This window comes from Mustela putorius, unplaced genomic scaffold (assembly GCF_011764305.1).
Source record: "Mustela putorius furo isolate JIRA1106 unplaced genomic scaffold, ASM1176430v1.1 tig00003845_pilon_pilon_pilon, whole genome shotgun sequence".
Taxonomy (NCBI): domain Eukaryota; kingdom Metazoa; phylum Chordata; class Mammalia; order Carnivora; family Mustelidae; genus Mustela; species Mustela putorius.
Window position 1 is genome coordinate 77659022 of NW_025421998.1, and position 18305 is coordinate 77677326.

The window sequence follows — 18305 nt, forward strand, 5'->3', positions numbered from 1 at the left end:
AAGATTTCATGCACTGGGCCCAATGGCGGGGATACAGCACAGAGTGCTCCATGATCCCCCCCTGGAGAGGCTCACAGAATAAAGTGAGCTTGGATGAAAGTTCTGATTTTGAGCGAGGCCACTAGCCATTAGCCAAAATATTTCTGGATCAGTAACTACACCCTATCATCAACTTGACTCTCTAAAAATTACAATGTGGCTTTAGGACCTGGTACATGGTGTTCACTCAACAAATGTTTGTTGGATAAAGGAATGAATGGGATAGGATGGGAATTTCAGTGCGCTTTTCCTGCTCTGGACTTCTATAGGAGCTGTGCAGCCAATAAAATCCTTTATTTGAGGAGAATGCAAGCAAAGCCAATCTTTTATTTGAATAAGTTTGGATTATGGCACCCACTAAGCTGGTATGTCTAAACTGAGAATTGACTGCCATTTCAGAAGTCCTGTAGGGAGCAGGTGACCACTCTCAGAAAAGTTTTGTGTCACCGACAAGGAGAGCAAGGCTTCCGGATACCACAGCTAAATGACACTTGCCGTCACAGTTCTGGCAGAGGTCTTCTATCCTGAAAAACACTGGTTAGCTAACCTTCCTAAACCGCCAGCCACCAGACATTCTCTGGCTTCTGAACTCTCTTTGGCTCCAAAGAGTACCTCACTGGATTCTATCCTCTCCTGCACTGAAATCTCAAATTCTTTTGTTTTAGATTTGTCTCTGTGGCTGGCTTGTGAACTTAAGGGAAGGGATATGGTCCTTATAAATTCCACCCACCCCCAGCACTGGGCACACGTAGGCATTTAGTAAGTCAGTTTCTAAAACGTGCCTTCAGTGTGTAGCCCTGTCCAAGGTCTCCACGTGAGCCATCATATGGACTCGAGATAAGGATAAGGACGCAAGCCTCATCTCTTCGAAAGCTCTCCGAGAAGCTCTCTCCCGCATTCCTTCTCTGCCCTCCATCTTCTGACAGTGCTCTCAAAGAAGACTGCCAAAAATAAGACAAACCGGGAAAACGAAATCCCGTAACACAATTTAAATATGGTTGATTAGACACTAGGCCAGAACCTTCTCTTTCGCTAAAAATAACTATTTAAACGACGACATCCCCAAGCTCGACAGCATTTTCCCCCGTCTCAAGTCTCCTGACACATGGAGACCTCAAGCAGAGTGTGGGAAGGTCAACTTGTTTGTATCTGACTCAAAACGATTCCTCTCCAGCGAGGTGAAGGAGAGGAAAGAAACGGGGCAGTGAGATTTTCCAGCCACTCCACCCAGAGGGTAATTAATCCGAAGGCGAGCAGGGTGGGTGGAACGCAAACATCTCCCATTCGACCCACGCCTTCCCCCAGGGTTGCTAAGACAGAAGCGGCCCTAGCCGTCTTCTGGTTGAATCCATACCCCTCCCGCAGGGCCCCGCTCACAGAAGACCGTGACAGGAGGAAAGGTCGAGAACACACCCGGGTCTGGACGCGCCGTCCGGGAGCCGCGGGCCCGGGCGCCCCCCGCGGAGCCCCCTCGCAGCCAATGGGAGCCTGAGGTCCGGGGATGATGAGATGCGGGGCCGAGGCTGGGCCAATCAGGCTCCAGGCGCGGCCAGGGGGAGGAGATGGGAGGAGAGGCCGGGGGCGATGGAGACAGAGCTACATCAACACAAGTTTCTCACCTATTCCGGCGAGGGACGCTCCCGCACCTCCTGCACACCTCCAGCTCGTCGCAGGAGGAGGGCCCCAGGCTCCTTTCTCCACCTCCTCTCACTGCTCCCTGCGAGCCAGGGGAAGGCTGCGGAGAGCCCCTACCACCGCTGGCCTTCTTTTTATGTTGTCTGCAGGGGGAAAGAGGGCGACGGACAACTCGGTGCTGGGGAACTGACCTCTGGCTCGGCGGGCCTCTGGGGAGGGAGAGCAGAGGAGTGGCTGGGGCTGGGGGACTCCATGCGGGGGCCATGGACAGAGCGGCGCTCCTGGGACTGTCGCGCCTGTGCGCGCTGTGGGCAGCCCTGCTCGCGCTGTTCCCCTGCGGAGCCCAAGGAAATTGGATGTGAGTATGGGGGCAGTAGGGGCGCACGCGGGTTGTGGCAAAAGGGGTGCCCAGCTTCAGGGAACTTTCAGTTGAAGAGGGGAAGCAAGATGGGGGTTCCTAGGGCGGATGACCCAGTTTTCGGGAAAACATCTGGGACTGGAGAGGAGAGCTGGGGAGCGGCTCACGCTAGGGACGGCGGTGTCTTACAGGTGGTTGGGCATCGCCTCCTTTGGGGTTCCGGAGAAGCTGGGCTGCGCCAACTTGCCGCTGAACAGCCGCCAGAAGGAGCTGTGCAAGAAGAAACCGTACCTGCTGCCGAGCATCGGAGAGGGCGCGCGGCTGGGCATTCAGGAGTGCAGGAGCCAGTTCAGACACGAGAGGTGGAACTGCCTGGTCACCGCCGCCGCCCCGCCGGGCACCAGCCCTCTTTTTGGCTACGAGCTGAGCAGCGGTAAGTCCCGGGACCCTCCGGGATGGAGCGGGATGGAGGGCGACAACTCCTCCAAGTTACAGTAAACAGAGTAGCGCTTGCGTGGTCCGTCGCTCTCTAAATCCCAAAAGAGGTCCTTTCGTGGACGAGAACTGGGGGTGACGGAAGCCAGGCCCGGGTGCAGGTGCGGTCCTGGAGGGGGGGTGACCCCCCGGGTCCCGAGCCGGGCGCTAGGAGCTGTAGCTCTTCCTCCTTCCCGCGGCGCCGGGCGGGAGTTACAGAAAAACTGACACTCCACCCGGCCGACCCCTCGGACCCCGTAGCGCCCCCCTACGTGGGTGACCAGCTGGAGAAACATGATGTCGGCAGCAGGGAATGCTGCCGCCGCATCTGCTTTGATTTAAGCAGCGCCGCTGCGCACGGAGCCCTGGACAAGGGGCTAATTGCAGCGAAGCCTCGCGTTTGTTGGCACCTCGGAGCGCGGGGTGGACAGAATAATGCTGGTTTCTAAAGGGAGTGTCCTGGGCAACTCAACGTGCGGCTCTCCCGAGCGCGACTACTTTGGCTCTCCCCTCTGTTCTCTTTCCCTTCTCTATCTTCCCTCCTCGTTGCACACCCGCGGCGCGGGAAGCTGCAGTAAAAGTTCCGCTTCCACGTGCCTGGTTACTCCGTAGGGATAAAGGCACAGGGAACCAGGATTGTTCTAGAAATCTCAGCCGATTCAGAGAGTTCTAGAACCTGGGAGCCGAAAGATTCGTTGTGGTTTTTCGCATTCGTTTCCGTTCTCCCTCCTCCTTGGACCCTTCTCCACACGTCCCCTGCACACATCGCCGCCAAAGCAGTGCGCTTGCCCCGCTGCGTTTTGGGCGGCACGCCCTTCCGAAGGAGCCCGGACCCCCGCGGCAGAAAAAAAAGAAGTGAAGAAGGAAGAAGGGGGGAAAAAAAGGAGGAGGAAGAAGGGAGAGAGAGAAGGAGGAGGAAAAGGAGAAGGAACAGGAGGGGGAGGAGGAGGAGAAAAAGAAGAAAAAAGTTTCAGTTGCTGAAATGCAGAACATCAGCTGTTGAAAAGGTTTATGGGACAAGGGGCATGCAACTCTACTCTAATCTTAACATCTCAAAAGAAAAAAGGTCACCTGCTGAGCCTCTTCTAGTCCATTTTGCTAATGTTTTGATGGGACTTTAATTTGCAAAGAGTTTAGCTCTATCTTTATTGTAGGTGTGCTAAATATGTATTCAGTGATCGTCTATAATAATTCTTTTTTATTTTTCTGGTGACATTTCAATCCTTTCATTGTCTTTCAGCCTCAGGATGAGCTAGTAATATATAAGATATTTAACTGTTTAATATTAATATTTGTGATTGTTATTTATAATATCTTCCTTTAAAAAAAAAAAGAACGGTCTTTGATATGAAAGTAAACTGTAACATCTACTGATTGCTTTGGACTTTGCTTAATCCTAATTTGCATACCAGCGTACAACATACAAACAAAACTCACACCAAACTTTTCAGCGTGTTTCATGAGAACACTTTCAAAATGATAAATTTTTAAAAAGTAATCTGGACTATTTTCAGCATTGTATTACCATTTGCGGTATCCATGCAGAGAATTTTAAATTCGACACATATTTATTAAACTTTTATTGTCTATTAAGCACAGAGCTAGGTGTTGGCATATTTTTTAATTTTAAAAATAAACAGATGATTCTAAGGTGTGAAGACAATTTATGATACACAATATATAACCCCCCCAAGTGAAATACTGAAAATTAATGTTGCTTTTTTGAAAGATTGAAACACTATGAAATCATCCTTCCTAAATATGTCCTCATTAAAAGTATCCATTGAAAGCAATTGAAAAACAGCTTCCCTGCTAAGAGGATGAACAGGAAGCTTTGTTGTGAACATAAACAGACAGAGGTTTGGCTCTTTCATTCAGCAATTTATGTTTTGTTCTAGGCACCAAGGAAACAGCATTTATTTATGCTGTGATGGCAGCAGGCCTGGTGCATTCTGTGACCAGGTCTTGCAGTGCAGGCAACATGACCGAGTGCTCCTGTGACACCACCTTACAGAACGGCGGTTCAGCAAGCGAAGGCTGGCACTGGGGGGGCTGCTCCGATGATGTCCAGTATGGCATGTGGTTCAGCAGAAAGTTCCTAGATTTCCCCATCAGAAACACTACAGGAAAAGAAAGCAAAGTACTTTTAGCAATGAACCTGCACAACAACGAAGCTGGAAGGCAGGTACGTATCAGAAAATGGAATGAAATCTAGTTCCTTTAAGTAAATAACACTAGGATTACACTTCTGAATGCATCTGTCCAAATGACTTGAAAAACATACAGTTGTAGTCTGAGAAATATATGTCATATATATGTATAATATGTATGTGTGTTTATTATATATGGATAACTTCTACATTGACTTAGTTTCAGTTCTCCATCTGATAGGAGTTGAATCTGATTATAGAATGTATTGGTGATTTTGTACTTTGTACACCCAGAACACCAATTATAAAATAATAGACGTAGATGTGCCTTTGGGGTCATTTTGTTCCATTTGTGAGAGAGCCAGACTAACGTCTATAGAATCTGCCTTTCTAATGGGACTGAATCAAATTCCACCTCAAATTTGCATTTTGATTTTTTAAATCTATTTTTAGTGAGCAATGAACTCCCAAACATGTTATCGATATGTCCTTACATTCTCTAGCAAGCATTCTTGAATACATCCGGGAATATACTAACATTTTGGTAAAACAAAGTTTTTAAAAAGATAATTTGTTATTTTATTATAAAGTGATATAGATACATTGTAAAAATGATAACTGCAGATAAGAATCTAAGATATATTATATGTATGAATACTTAAATATATGTAAGACTGAAGGGTAGGCAAATTTGAAGAACCACCATCTAATTAAACTTTTTTATGAATTCTGATTTTTCATATTAAGTTTTCTCAAAATGGAATCAATTTGTAACTTAATTTACCTTTTACATATTTATTTAAATGACTATTGACACCATAAAGTTTGAGCTCTACAACATAGCTGAATTACTTGGCAATTCATAGCGATTTTCCTAAAACAGTCCAAACTTTCTTATGAATATACATTTTCTATGTTGTAATAATCTTTTCAAGACAAGGAATATCAGCACATGTCCTACATTATTGTAATATCCAATAACCTGTAAAAGTCCCAAAGTAGTCATTGCAATCCTCCACAATCTCCTGAAATAAATTAAAACAAGTTGCCGTGTCTGTCAGGAATATTTAAAATACATGTTGCATTTGTTTTACATTTTTGGAATAAATGGAACCCACTTAGAATAGGTGCAAGTTTCAACCAGCTTTCTTTGCTTAACCGCTCTGGTTTATAATACAAAAACAGAAAACTCCATAAATGTTATTATCACCATAACACTTCAAATTCAAATCTGAATTTTCAATTCAATTTGAATATTGATATAAAATAGCAAAATGGAAAGTAGGAAAGTCAGTAAATATCTAGGTAGGTTTTTCATATTTTTATTTAGAAGCTTTAAAAGTTAACTGATCACACTAGAGTAACTCTTGTTTAACATGTAGTTATGCACGTATCTCTTCTCCTTAAGGTTTTGCATGAAAAAAAATTCGATGAATGGGGTCTGCTTCAATTTAAATATTCGCCAATAAAGGATTTTTAAAATTATTTCTAACATATGACTATAAAAGAGGGTTAAATATATGTTTACATTTTTTAATGTATGTTCTTTAAAACTTTAGAATTAAAATGAGAAAAATACTAAAATAAGTCAAATTAATATATTTTAAAAACAAAAAATGAATATTGATTATCGATTTAGATCTTAAATCTTCTTTAGCTGTTCTTTAAACAATTTGGTAGAGCTTTTTAAAAATTTAACTAGAAAACAAAACTTGGAAATTGATGTCATAATTAATTCCCTTGAATAAAGATTATCCCCAAACTTGTGAGAAGGTCGGAAATATTCTGTGTTTTTATTAGTATCATTAGGCAGCTATTTAGTTTTATTCTGTCTCATGTGTTGTTTCAAATTAGGTAACAGTATTTGCCTCTGTAACTATTTGATCTTAAACTATTATTTATATTCTGAGTTTATTAAAAACATACAACCGTTTAGCATCAATTTTAATCCACTGTGTTTGTTGGCAAAAAACAATCTTCTCACATTACCGGGATTTCTGCCATTTTAATTATGCAGAAAACAATTCAGCCTAAACATATACATTCAGTTTTTGTCAATTTCAGGGTTCTCCCTACTGAATCTTTTTGTTCCCCATTGGTCTAGATGGAATCTTAAAATATTACAAAATATTACCTGGACTGCTGTTTTTGTTGGTCTTTTTTCAGGAAGTATTACAACTCAAACATTTTTGTATTTTTCTTTCCACTGGTGGCCCAAAAAAAAAAACCCGCCACCACCACCAGCACCAGCACCACAGCAACAACAAAAACCAACCAAGTTTGCAGGCTATTATCTAACAAGGAAGAACAACCAACTCCATTTTTAAAATTGGCAATTAAGATTTTAATCTAATAGGCATATTCTTCTGGGTAAAGTTCAAGGTCTGCATTCAATTGAGTTGATTTTCTTGGTCTCAAAATCCCAAACTCAAAATGTAGGAAAGCGTTCAGAGAAATGTGGGTACTGGCGCTTAGTAGTGCTATGAGCAGGATAGATGATTTTCTAACCGCTGACCTTAAGTACTCTGATTCCCACTTGGTTTCTGACACCATTCCTAAAGTTATGACTCCAAGAATAATTTTGCTGAATGGTGATTGGCTAACAGAATGATGTGATGTCTTCCAGGGGCAGAACTTCTGGGAATAATGTGACTTGGAATATTTATGGGTATTTCTTTTGGTGTGCTTAAAATATTTCCATTCTTCCCCTGTCCACCTCATAAACTTTTAAGTTTCCCTACCCCATAATTTGTTTTATGATGAGTAACTCAAAAAAGTGGGAGGGGCCCAACCCCAAATGTTCATTGACCTGTTTCAAGAATATTTATAAGCACTTGAACAACACATAAGTGTTTTGCCTTTCAGCAGGTTCAAATATATTTTTGGACTGAAAGAGACAACATGGGTCAGAGGAATAGGAATTCTACATATAACCATCCAACCTTAGGTCACCGTTTTCCTAAAAACTTAACCAGATCATCTGATAGTTGACAAAATGAACTGCTTATAACAAAATGTTCTGCAGCAGTTTTTTTTGGGTCATTTCTGTAAAGTTTGGATAAAACAATCATTGCCTGCTGGGTTACCTCGGAGTCAAAATGGTGGGGCCAGCAGTTCCGCAGCCCATTTTTCAAGCAGTTTCTATTTTTACATTAATATTAATGATACATCTTTCCTATTTCAGTTCATTAGAAGTTTATCAAACCAAAACTTAACGCAAAGAGCCCAGTAAATTAAATGCTACCCTCCTAATTGCTCTCCCATAGTTTAAAAATATTCCACCAAAATGTGCACATCTGTTTGCAATAGTTCACAAAACATTCCTCTGTTAATATCGTTATAAACCCTAACAACTCAACTAGAGTAGAGAAAAGAATTTTCTCATAACCACATGCTACTCAGACGGTTGCTAGCCTTTTACTTTTCTTGTTAGCAGGAAAGGACTGCTATCACTACAGCCCAGAAGGGCTATTTGACATTAATTAAGAATCCTAGCTGAAAAGCTCAGAATATACCTTTTTGTGGAGTGTTCGTGCAAGTTCCTTAAACATACTCCATTTTCCACTTTCACTTTTCTCTGTTCTACTAAAATTCTCCTGTTGGATACAAAGACTTTAGATCATATATCGCCACCTTTATTTATTTATTTGACAGACAGAGATCACAAGTAGGCAGAGAGGCAGGCAGAGAGAGACAGAGAGAGAGGAGGAAGCAGGCTCCCTGCAGAGCAGAGAGCCCGATGTGGAGCTCGATCCCAGGACCCTGGGATCATGACCTGAGCCCAAGGAAGAGGCTTTAACCCACTGAGCCACCCAGGCGCCCCCACCTGTACATTTTAATGTAAAAGGCAAGTGTCTTAACCATGCTGTTTATTGTTGGTAAAACTGGAATAATATGTAAGTACATATTCACTAATGACCTACTGTGTGCAAGGCATTTCTTCCCACAAAACTAAATCAAGTAAAAAAATTTATGAAGAGGTGCTCTGAGAAACAGCCAAGTTCTACAGTGTGTGTGTGTGTGTGTGTGTGTGTGTGTGTGTGAGATCTGCCCTAGAACTCTGCATTTCATCAAATTCTCCTAGTGGTAATTACATTGCTTTATTTTAATCCCTATTTGTCCAAGTTTCTTCCTTAGAGTGTTTTGGGTCTATAATCATTTAAATTGCATGTCAAGTTATTGGAATTCCTCTCCTTGAAGTTTATTTGGCTTTCTGTCCTAAACTATATAATGGTAAACTATATATAATATAAAATATATATGATAAAATGTAAGATATGTAGATGATGAAAATGCCATTTTTATACTTACTGTTAAGGACAAAAAGATAATGGAACTGAAAGGTAATAGAATAAAACTTCAAAATATCATCCCTGAAAAGTTACAACCAACTCCAGGTATTTAAAAGACCCTAGTTTTCCTCTGGCAAGAAAATCTTCCCAAAATTCCGATACACATTCAGCAGGTGGTACCATTAGATCTGAAAATCAGTCTCTCTTTTTATCTTTCAAACCAAGTAATATGTCACTCTGGGGACTGACACAGTTGTGGACTGAGGAATGGCAGGAGAACCCAGCAGGATCAAGGTCTCCCCATACTATTGATTCTTCTGGCAGTGACTCTTTTGCTAAAGGTGGTTTTCAATTCTTCCTTCCAATTCATATGACCAACAGAGAATGAGTTAAAACTTGTTCCAGTGAGCTGGACTAACCATTCCATAAGTATTTGGTGAGCATCTACTCTGTCTTCCGTGCTTTGCAAATTGGCAACACCATACGTGATGTCTGAACTGGTTAATGAAAGAAAAAGTCCGCCCCTCAGTAAGATTCTGAGCAAGAGCCGGCTTTAAATCACCAAGTGATGACTGGAAGGAATGCTGATCAGGTTTAAATACATAAACAGACATTCTTTGATTTTTGGCTTTCTTTGGACAATTTGTTTTGTTATTACCTAGCATTAACTGAGCTCTCTTATTCTCATATCCTCCAAGCCTTTAAAATCTGAACAAAAGTACACAGATTGCGTTCATTTGAACATTTATTTGCCTGGAGCCATTTGAAAAAATTGAAGTCTTTGTGGCTATCGAATGCCATAAATTTAAGCAAATAAGCGTTTGCGCCATACTTTATTTTTTGTGTGTGCCATACTTTATAAATTGCTCTCATTATCATTGAGAGGTATCTTTTGCCCTGCGTTAATAAGAAATAGACATAGCTACTTGCTTCTCCGTTTTGTGAATTCACAAAAAGCATATGTGCTCTCTTCTGTAAAGGACAGGGTTTAAATATTATTCTGTTTATTATTTTAAACACTAATAAGAAGTATCAAATATTACACAAATCAATACCATATGCTCTCACTCAAGGTTGCAACTATGATAAATTGTCCGAAATATTCTGTCTCATTAGATAGTTCAGAAACTCCAATTTGTTAGGAAACATAACATTCCACAAACATGTCAGTGTCGGGTTTAGTATAAAATAGCCAAGCATAAACCCTTGTCATTTTATAGTTTTGATAAGAAGTGTAAGTGGAATTTAAGCCATGAAGTTTTTCCTTTCTTTGGTGCGATTACACACATAATTTCCACGTTATGGAGCGGACAGATCACTTTTTCATTTTACCCAGCATGTTGACAGACCGTCAACACGAGAGCTAGCCCTGGCGATTTATTAATCTGCTCTGCCATCCTCTGGGGACTGAAGGAAGCTGTGCTGACTAGCCCAGTGGTGTAAGACAGCAGAACCCTAAAGTTCTTGAAATCTCTACATTGCCTTTGCCTTGTTAGCCTCTTTTCACATTTTTCTCTCAACTCTTCCTGTACTACCTTCTTCTTCCGGAGAGGGGATATTTATTTAGATTCTAATGTGGGCCAGGCAGTGGGCTCTTACGGAGATATGTAATTTCATTGAATTCCTCAGTCTGAATAAACCAAACTCTGCACTTTGAATTGAAGAGTTACATACATATATTACCCCTCTGCTACGAGGGGATGGTGCTACCGATCCATCAGGAATAGGACATGTGTTTTGAGTTAATTTTCCAGAAGAGGGGAAGAATGTGCTGGGAGCAACCACATTCTCCAGCCCCTTCTCCTTCTGACCAACTTAAGTTGATTAGTCAGGGTTTCTCATGTGGTCTGTGACCAGAGGATAACGCGGTTCCCACCCCCCCCCCCACGCCCACGTGAACGTAAGGACTTTTACAGTGATCGAACCGGGGAGCTCTCAGTTCCGTAGATCTCATGCTTAGATGCCCGTTAGGATCATCTGAGCAGTTTTATGGAAGCGCCGCTGCTCAGACGGCACCTCTGCGGGTTAAGTCAGAATCTCAGAGATTAGAGCCCCTGTTATTAGTTAAATTCCCCTGATGCTTCTGTGCACGTGCGCGCCCACGACACCTGCCCTCTCAGTGCTTCTCCAACCTTAATGCATGTAGGAGTCACCGGAGAATCTTATTAAAATGCAGATTCTGGTGCTGTGCGTCTGCAGTGGGGCCTGGAAGTCTGCATTTCCCACGAGGGATGTCGGTGCTGCAGGTCCACGAACCGCGCACTCTTAGTTGCAAGGTGATTGGTGTCGAACAGGGAAGTATGCGTGGGCATCCTCTCACACCCAGAATTCTACAAAGAAATGGAAATAGAAGTGGTTTCCCTCTATTGTCTCAGATCGCCCCCAGTAACAGTAGCAGCCCGGACCACCACTTCAAGACTTGGGAGTATTTGCTTGGCAGGGTCAAGAGAAGAACAGAACACTTGACCCCTGAAGCAACTGTAAAGAGCCTTCATGTTCAAAGCGATCACCTTTAGGCAGGACTAAGCAGACTCAGAAAGTGAAGGGATGAGATCAAGTCGAGCTTCGGGTGCGGGGCCGGGGATGCGGGGGAACCCTTCACGAATGCTATTTAATACCATTACGGTTGGTTTCAGGCTGTCGCCAAGTTGATGTCCGTGGATTGCCGATGTCACGGAGTTTCCGGCTCCTGCGCTGTGAAAACGTGCTGGAAAACTATGTCTTCTTTTGAAAAGATTGGCCACTTGTTGAAGGATAAGTACGAAAACAGTGTCCAAATCTCGGACAAAATAAAGAGGAAAATGCGCAGAAGAGACAAAGATCAGAAGAAAATACCCATTCGCAAGGATGATCTCCTCTACGTTAATAAGTCTCCCAATTACTGTGTCGAGGATAAGAAACTAGGGATCCCCGGGACCCAAGGCAGAGAATGCAACCGCACGTCGGAGGGCGCGGACGGCTGCAACCTCCTCTGCTGTGGCCGAGGCTACAACACCCACGTGGTCAGGCACGTGGAGAGGTGCGAGTGCAAGTTTATTTGGTGCTGCTACGTCCGCTGCAGGAGGTGTGAAAGCATGACTGACGTCCACACTTGCAAGTAGCCCCTCCGGCCAGCCTCTCACCGTGCAGGCCTGGTGAAGCTGACCCCTGCCTCCTCTAAGTCCCAGACCCTGGCGCTTGGCGCTGAGCTCCCTTTACCCAACGGATAGCCGATCACACACAGAGCGTGTGGATTTGCGGGGAGGAAGGAGCAGAGTTGACAAAGATTAGGTTCATTTTTTGCTGGTTTAGAAATATATATTGACACACCAGGAAGATAATCTGACTCCTGAGCAGGAAAGAACAGGAAGGAGCCTTCATGCGGGAAGACCTGGTCCATATTCAGGATAAGATCCTGGATTGTGGAACTCAGCAGTAGTGGGGGAATATGAGGCATTTTTGAAAGACACTTCTTCTAGCAGCAAGGAACAGTAAACAGGATCTCCTTTATCCTCTCACCATTTTAGATGAAGAAATCATACAGTTCGCGCATAGAAACAGATGCTGGAAAGTTAACAGAAGTACTGGGTGCTTAGTTCCCCTTTCATGCATTTCAAAAGAAGGGCAATCAAAACGAATTTCCCTTAGTGATACTGTGTGCCTAGAAAGTGTTTGCTAGAGATGTTTAGTGACAAAAGGGAAGAATGTAAACGTAAAAAGTAAAATGTATGGTTTGGATTTTAAGTGCCTTTTAACTAGGAGAATTTATCTAGAAAAATTTCAGTCAGATATACAGCACTTTTCCTATCCTTGGCTTCATTTTTTAAAAATTTAAATTCAAGTGAGTTAACATGTAGTGTTGTTGGTTTGTTCTTTAATGATAGACCTGTTGCTACTCTTAAAACCCCAACTCAGAAATAATGGGGAAGAGAGGGATCTTAAGAGCAGGCGGGAAAATTAAAGGTAAAAACACAAAGGGCTCTCATACATTGTAAGGGGAAGCACCCTTTAAATGTGTAAAAACAGTATTTTGTATAGTATTTTGCTAAAAAAAAGTTATATATTTTGTAAATACAGTATTTAAGTTATATGATATATATTGACACTTAAGACACTTATTGCCAAAGCCCAAGAGCAAGGGCAATAAAATTATCTCAGAAATAAGATTAGCTTCTGTTTCTTTCCATACCTTTTTTAAACGTTGAAAAGAAGTTAATTGAGTAGTTAGTTATATGGATGTGTTTTTCTTGTCAAAATGACAATTTTAGATGTTATAGGTTAAAATATGCTGCAAAATACTGAGAATTGTGTTATTTCAGCAGATTAGTTAAGTTCTGCTTTTAATTAGTTATGTTTAATTTGTAAGGTTATTATAATAAATTATGCAGTAAAAGTGTTAACTGGTAAGAGAATCTAAATCAAAATAATGATCAATTTGTGGATTTGATATCCTGGATATTTATTATTTTGTATGTAATGCTGCATTTCCATGTGAATGTATCTCTAAGTTTAGGTATCTCTAAGTTTAGGATCCACGCATGTATATTCATCATATTTTACAAGGTTCCTGGTAAATATTACAGGGCTATATTTAAGGTTGTGTTTAAATGTAGATGCTTATGTTTTTTATGAATTGTTAAACATTTCAGTATTATATAGGGAAAATTTCTAAATTCAGAAAGGACAAAGAAAGAATATTCTTTTTCTTATTATAAAGAAATGTTTCCTTGTCCACAGGTCTCATTCTTTTGCCTTTTCATTTTATTTACCAAGGCAGAGCAATTATTAGTGAAAAAAAGAGAAAACCCATGGAAAACATCTCAGGCATGTGTAATATTAAATTCAAGGCAAACCATTTAATTGTGGCCCTTAAAGTCTAACAAAAAAAATTATTTATAAATGAGAAATTCAGAAATGATAATTGAATAATTATAGTACTTATTTAAAAGAGTGGTTTACCAATCTAGCGTCCACTGAGAGACACTTATTCTCATGTCTTTTATTTTATTTTATTTTATTTTTTTGGCACAGCAAATCTATTTTGTCTGCATTGAAAATAAGCAATCTCTCTCTCTTTTTTAAGATAAAGAATAGTTCCCATTAACAACCGATTTCTTCTATTAACTAGACATCTTTTTTGTAATTACCTTACCAACCAGTTGGAAGAACCAGACAGATGCTAATTCCCAAATACCCAATTACTATTGAGCTGTTGCTGAAGAAGACAGTGATGCCAACTCAGACTCTCCTCTCTGGGATGCCTGAGCAGGAACTCCTAAGAACCAAGCTGTGTCTTTCACTTTTTTTTCTTTTACTTCTCCTCCCTGGCTTCAACACAGAAGCCATCCTTGGAAGTCTCCCCCGTTTTACTGACCGACAGCCTGGGCTTGGCTCATTTTCCTCCCACTCCCCATCATGGTTGAGGTAGCACCATGGAGCTCTGGGGGATACAAGTTGTGGAGCCCAAGTCTTCCTATCCATTCTGGATGATTTTGCCTGTGTTACTTAGGTCTCTTCATGTAGCAAGTCTCAGAAAATGCAACTCAGACTGACAAACATTGAAGGAAATACACTGACTCCATAACTGAAAGTCCAGAGTTGTGCCTGGTTCCTGTGAAGCTTGATCAAAAATCTCAATGCTGTACTCGCCATGGTTCAGGTCTTTCCAGCTCTAGCTGAAACAGCCTGGCTTCTGCAGTGTTGTCTTCTACTTCAGGCCCCACACGGTGGGGTGGACGCTTCCCACCCCCAGTGGCCCCAGGCTCTCCTCTTTTCTTAGCAACATGGCTGCCACATGCCCCCCAGACCTCGCCTTCTCCTACCACTCATTCTAAGGAAAGAGAGAGGTTCTTTTTTGGTTGCTCCCATAGGAGAGATGGAAAACTTTGTTTTTTCCTTCTTCACAGAATGCCCAGCAAAGGTCATTCTGTGTCCCATTGGCTCCAGTTGGTTAATATGTCCATCCCTGAACCAATCAGAATGGCCATTGGAAGCTGGGGTTCGGGGATAAATTCACTGATCATCTTAAGGTAATGGAGACCCAGGCTGGCACCTGGCGGTGAGGTCACTTCTAACTAAACCCACATAGCTTGAGAATAGGGAAGTGGTGAATCCACAGAGGAAAACCAGGGTTGATGTTACCATTAAAGTACCCGGGTGCTGGGCAGCGAAGTCATTAGATGTCCTCAGCTCTAGTGATGTGTTTCGAAAGCAGCTTTCTGGCAGCACGTGGGTCAGGCTTAGAGCGGCACAAAGCAAGCTGTGGATACATGTATAGGATACAAAGTATCTTCATTTCTTTAAATGCCCTTGATGACCTTAAAAGGGGAGGGGAGGTGGATGTCGTGTATGAATTTCACACTTAGGAGTTCAACTATTTTGTAAATTGGGGGCTGCCTAATTAGAGGCAGTGGTAAGAGGCAATGATGATTGCCTGAAAATGCTACTGAGAAAAACCTGTCAAATGGCATTATCTGTAACCTCTGGATAAATAAGTTTGCTGATTGAAACATTTCCCTGCTAGTAGTATTTTACAAAACATTAAAAACACTTTAATTTGTTTGACTATAAACAATTACATTATTTCCTTATTCCCAATCTGGATGATCATTGTTTTTGTTCTGAAAGAAACTCTGATAGTTGTATTTAGAATAACAATAGGATTTTATACAAGTTAGATGCTATGACCATGTATATATTTGCAGCTTTATAATCATGTGACATATCCCATCGGTATTTTACAGACACACTTTAGGGGCGGCCGGGTGGCTCAGTGGGTTAAAGCCTCTGGCTTCGGCTCGGGTCATGATCGCAGGGTCCTGGGATGGAGTCCCGCATCGGGCTCTCTGTTCAGCAGGGAGCCTGCTTCCTCCTCTCTCTCTGCCTGCCTCTCTGCCTACTTGTGATCTCTATCAAATAAATAAATCCTTAAAAAAAAGCAACAAAAAGCCACACACTTTAACTTTCTGAAGTACCATCAGGACTGTTAGGTTTGGGTTTTTGTTTTGTTTTTAAGGATTTTTTTTAAAAAGATTTTATTAATTTATTTGACAGACAGATATCACAAGTAGGCAGAGAGGCAGGTGGGGGCAGTTAGGGGGGCAGGCTCCCCGCTGAGCAGAGAGCCCAATATGGGGCTCAATCCCAGGACCCTGGGATCATGACCTGAGCCGAAGGCAGAGGTTTAACCCACTGAGCCACCCAGGTGCCCCGGTAGGTTTGGGTTTAAAATGAGGAATCAGAAAAGCTTTCCATCAAAATATTGATTGATAGGCAATTGGATGATACTTGTCACATCACGTCCCAAAGACCACCAAAGACTGCAGAGATCCACCTGTTTGGAGTCAGTCTGTGACCCAGAGCACTGTAATCCACTTAGCTGACTTGCAGAAGAAAAAAATCAAATCCCATTTCCAGGAACCATGAATACTCCTCAGGACAAGCTCTTCTGAAGAAAGTTGGCTTGAAAGCCTTGATTTTTTTTTTTTTTTCCAATTTCAGTCTCACAATAGACCAGATGTGATAAGTCATAACATTTCTTGGAGTAGGGTGATGGGGTAACCTGAGAAGGACAAATGCGTGTGGCACAGCATGAAAGGGGAACATGGGAGTAGGGGGGGGGGGACACCAGGGACTTATTTCCTTTAAAATAGAAAATAATAGCAGACACTTAGATGGTGCTTACTTTATACCAGGCATTGTTTCCAGTAACTTCTATGTATTCCTCAGAGTCTGGGCCCTTAGCCACTCTGTATTATTGTGCCTCAAGCAACATCAAGATTGTCACACACTAAGTTTACAGTACACCATTTAAAGAGTTGGAGGCATTTGTAAATATAATGAAAATTACGGGATGTTCCTTCAGGGTTTGGCTGTATCAACTTGGTTGAAGAACAGTAGTGAAGTGACGGAAGAATTGAGAGCTTAGCATTCACCATGAAATAGAATTAAAAGACACTGACTCTTGATTTCTAAGCTCAGAGTGATTTAAATTTCCTGCTATTTTAGATCCCAGTGTGGTTAACAGTTGGATTTTGTAGGAGCTTAACAATCATTTCCAAAAGGAAATGACTAGGGGTAAAGATCAAACTAATTTAGTGCGACATTAAATAAATACTTACATCCTTTTTATTGTGCTTACAGCCAATTGTTACATAAAGTGTCATTTTTAATACATGGATGAAACTTACCATTGGTAATGATTTACATTCATATCCGAAACAAAACCACTAGAGGTGATTTGCATGATTAGAAAAACCCACTCGGAACAAAATCAGGTTCGAAAAAGCAGCCTCTCCCACTGATTGTAAAGGAAAGTAATAATAAATGTGGACTACGTCAACACAAACTGCAGTTTTTGTATGTGACTTTTTAATTTGCAGAGTAAGTGAAAGCCTCTAAGGGATGTGCAAGACTGGAAAAGCAGAACGAGTTGCGGGGCATAGAGCTGCCCGGTTCCCTCTGCCCCCTCGCCGTTCTGAACCCTCTGGTAGGCTCACCTCCATGCTTCTATGGAAAACCAAGGAGCCTTCCCCTTTGCATGCTAGTAACAGTCAAACCCTCATAGCCATGCCCATATCCACTCGGTCATGTATAGCTACGAAGGAAGGGTGGCCTCTTGTACCCCCAGTTATTCTTGGACAAAAGAGAAATGTCACCAAACTTAACTGCTCATTTAAATACACCTTGAACTCTTCACTAACTAAAGAAGGGGGTAAATATACAAAATGTAAGTCAGTAATCACCTTTGTTTCTAGTACATAATCCCCATTTTTCTTTTCTTTTCCTTTTTTTTTTTAGTAGGTTTTTGGGTAAGTTGTGTCATTTTTTATTTTCCCTCCAGCTCTACCGAGATATAATGGACACATAATATTGTGTAAGTTTAATGTCTTATCCACAGAGGTTGCTTCATCTCAACTCCCGGGCACACAACCAACATGTATTCCGAATGGGCTTCTACGAGGCAAGCCTGCAAGGTGGAAAAACTGAAAAAGCGAATGTGGTAACGTCTCTTCAACATGCCCCCTATTTAATGGGTAGGGGCAGAGTAATTTTACAAGCTGAAAAATAAATTTCACCATTCAGTATGAGAAGTTCTCTCCTTTTGCTGGCTTGAACACTTTTTCTTTCCCGGGATACCCACTTCATCATTTCTTGAGAAACAGAACTTCGTCGACAGAGAACTACAATCTCCAATTTGCAATGGTCACAACTGCAAATGTGTTCATGTCCGACACACCCAGTGCTATAGAACTACTAGAGGGAACCTCCCCCAAACGGCCTATTTCCCTGACATAAGTTTAACATGCCCGTGTAAGGTGTCAACAGTTCACTCCTGGGACAAACGTTTCAGATTTCTATAGAAGTACAAGCTTCTTT

General features: G+C 41.9%; 1 protein-coding gene across 1 annotated transcript; it reads left to right on the top strand.

The window, feature by feature from the left end:
* Positions 1 to 1624: 1624 nt before the first annotated feature.
* WNT16 (Wnt family member 16) lies at positions 1625 to 15623 on the top strand. Its single transcript, XM_004741890.3, has 4 exons — positions 1625 to 2032; positions 2224 to 2465; positions 4405 to 4691; positions 11585 to 15623. Exons 1-4 carry the CDS (start codon positions 1938 to 1940, stop codon positions 12047 to 12049), a joined length of 1089 nt encoding a protein of 362 aa, XP_004741947.2. The 5' UTR covers positions 1625 to 1937; the 3' UTR covers positions 12050 to 15623.
* Positions 15624 to 18305: the final 2682 nt, after the last annotated feature.

Bases quoted from the DNA above. Each gene is read 5' to 3' on its own strand.
- WNT16 (XM_004741890.3), top strand. From the start codon at position 1,938: ATGGACAGAGCGGCGCTCCTGGGACTGTCGCGCCTGTGCGCGCTGTGG. The intron at 2,033-2,223 runs GTGAGTATGGGG...GGTGTCTTACAG, and splicing joins GGAGCCCAAGGAAATTGGAT to GTGGTTGGGCATCGCCTCCT. The intron at 2,466-4,404 runs GTAAGTCCCGGG...GTTTTGTTCTAG, and splicing joins TGGCTACGAGCTGAGCAGCG to GCACCAAGGAAACAGCATTT.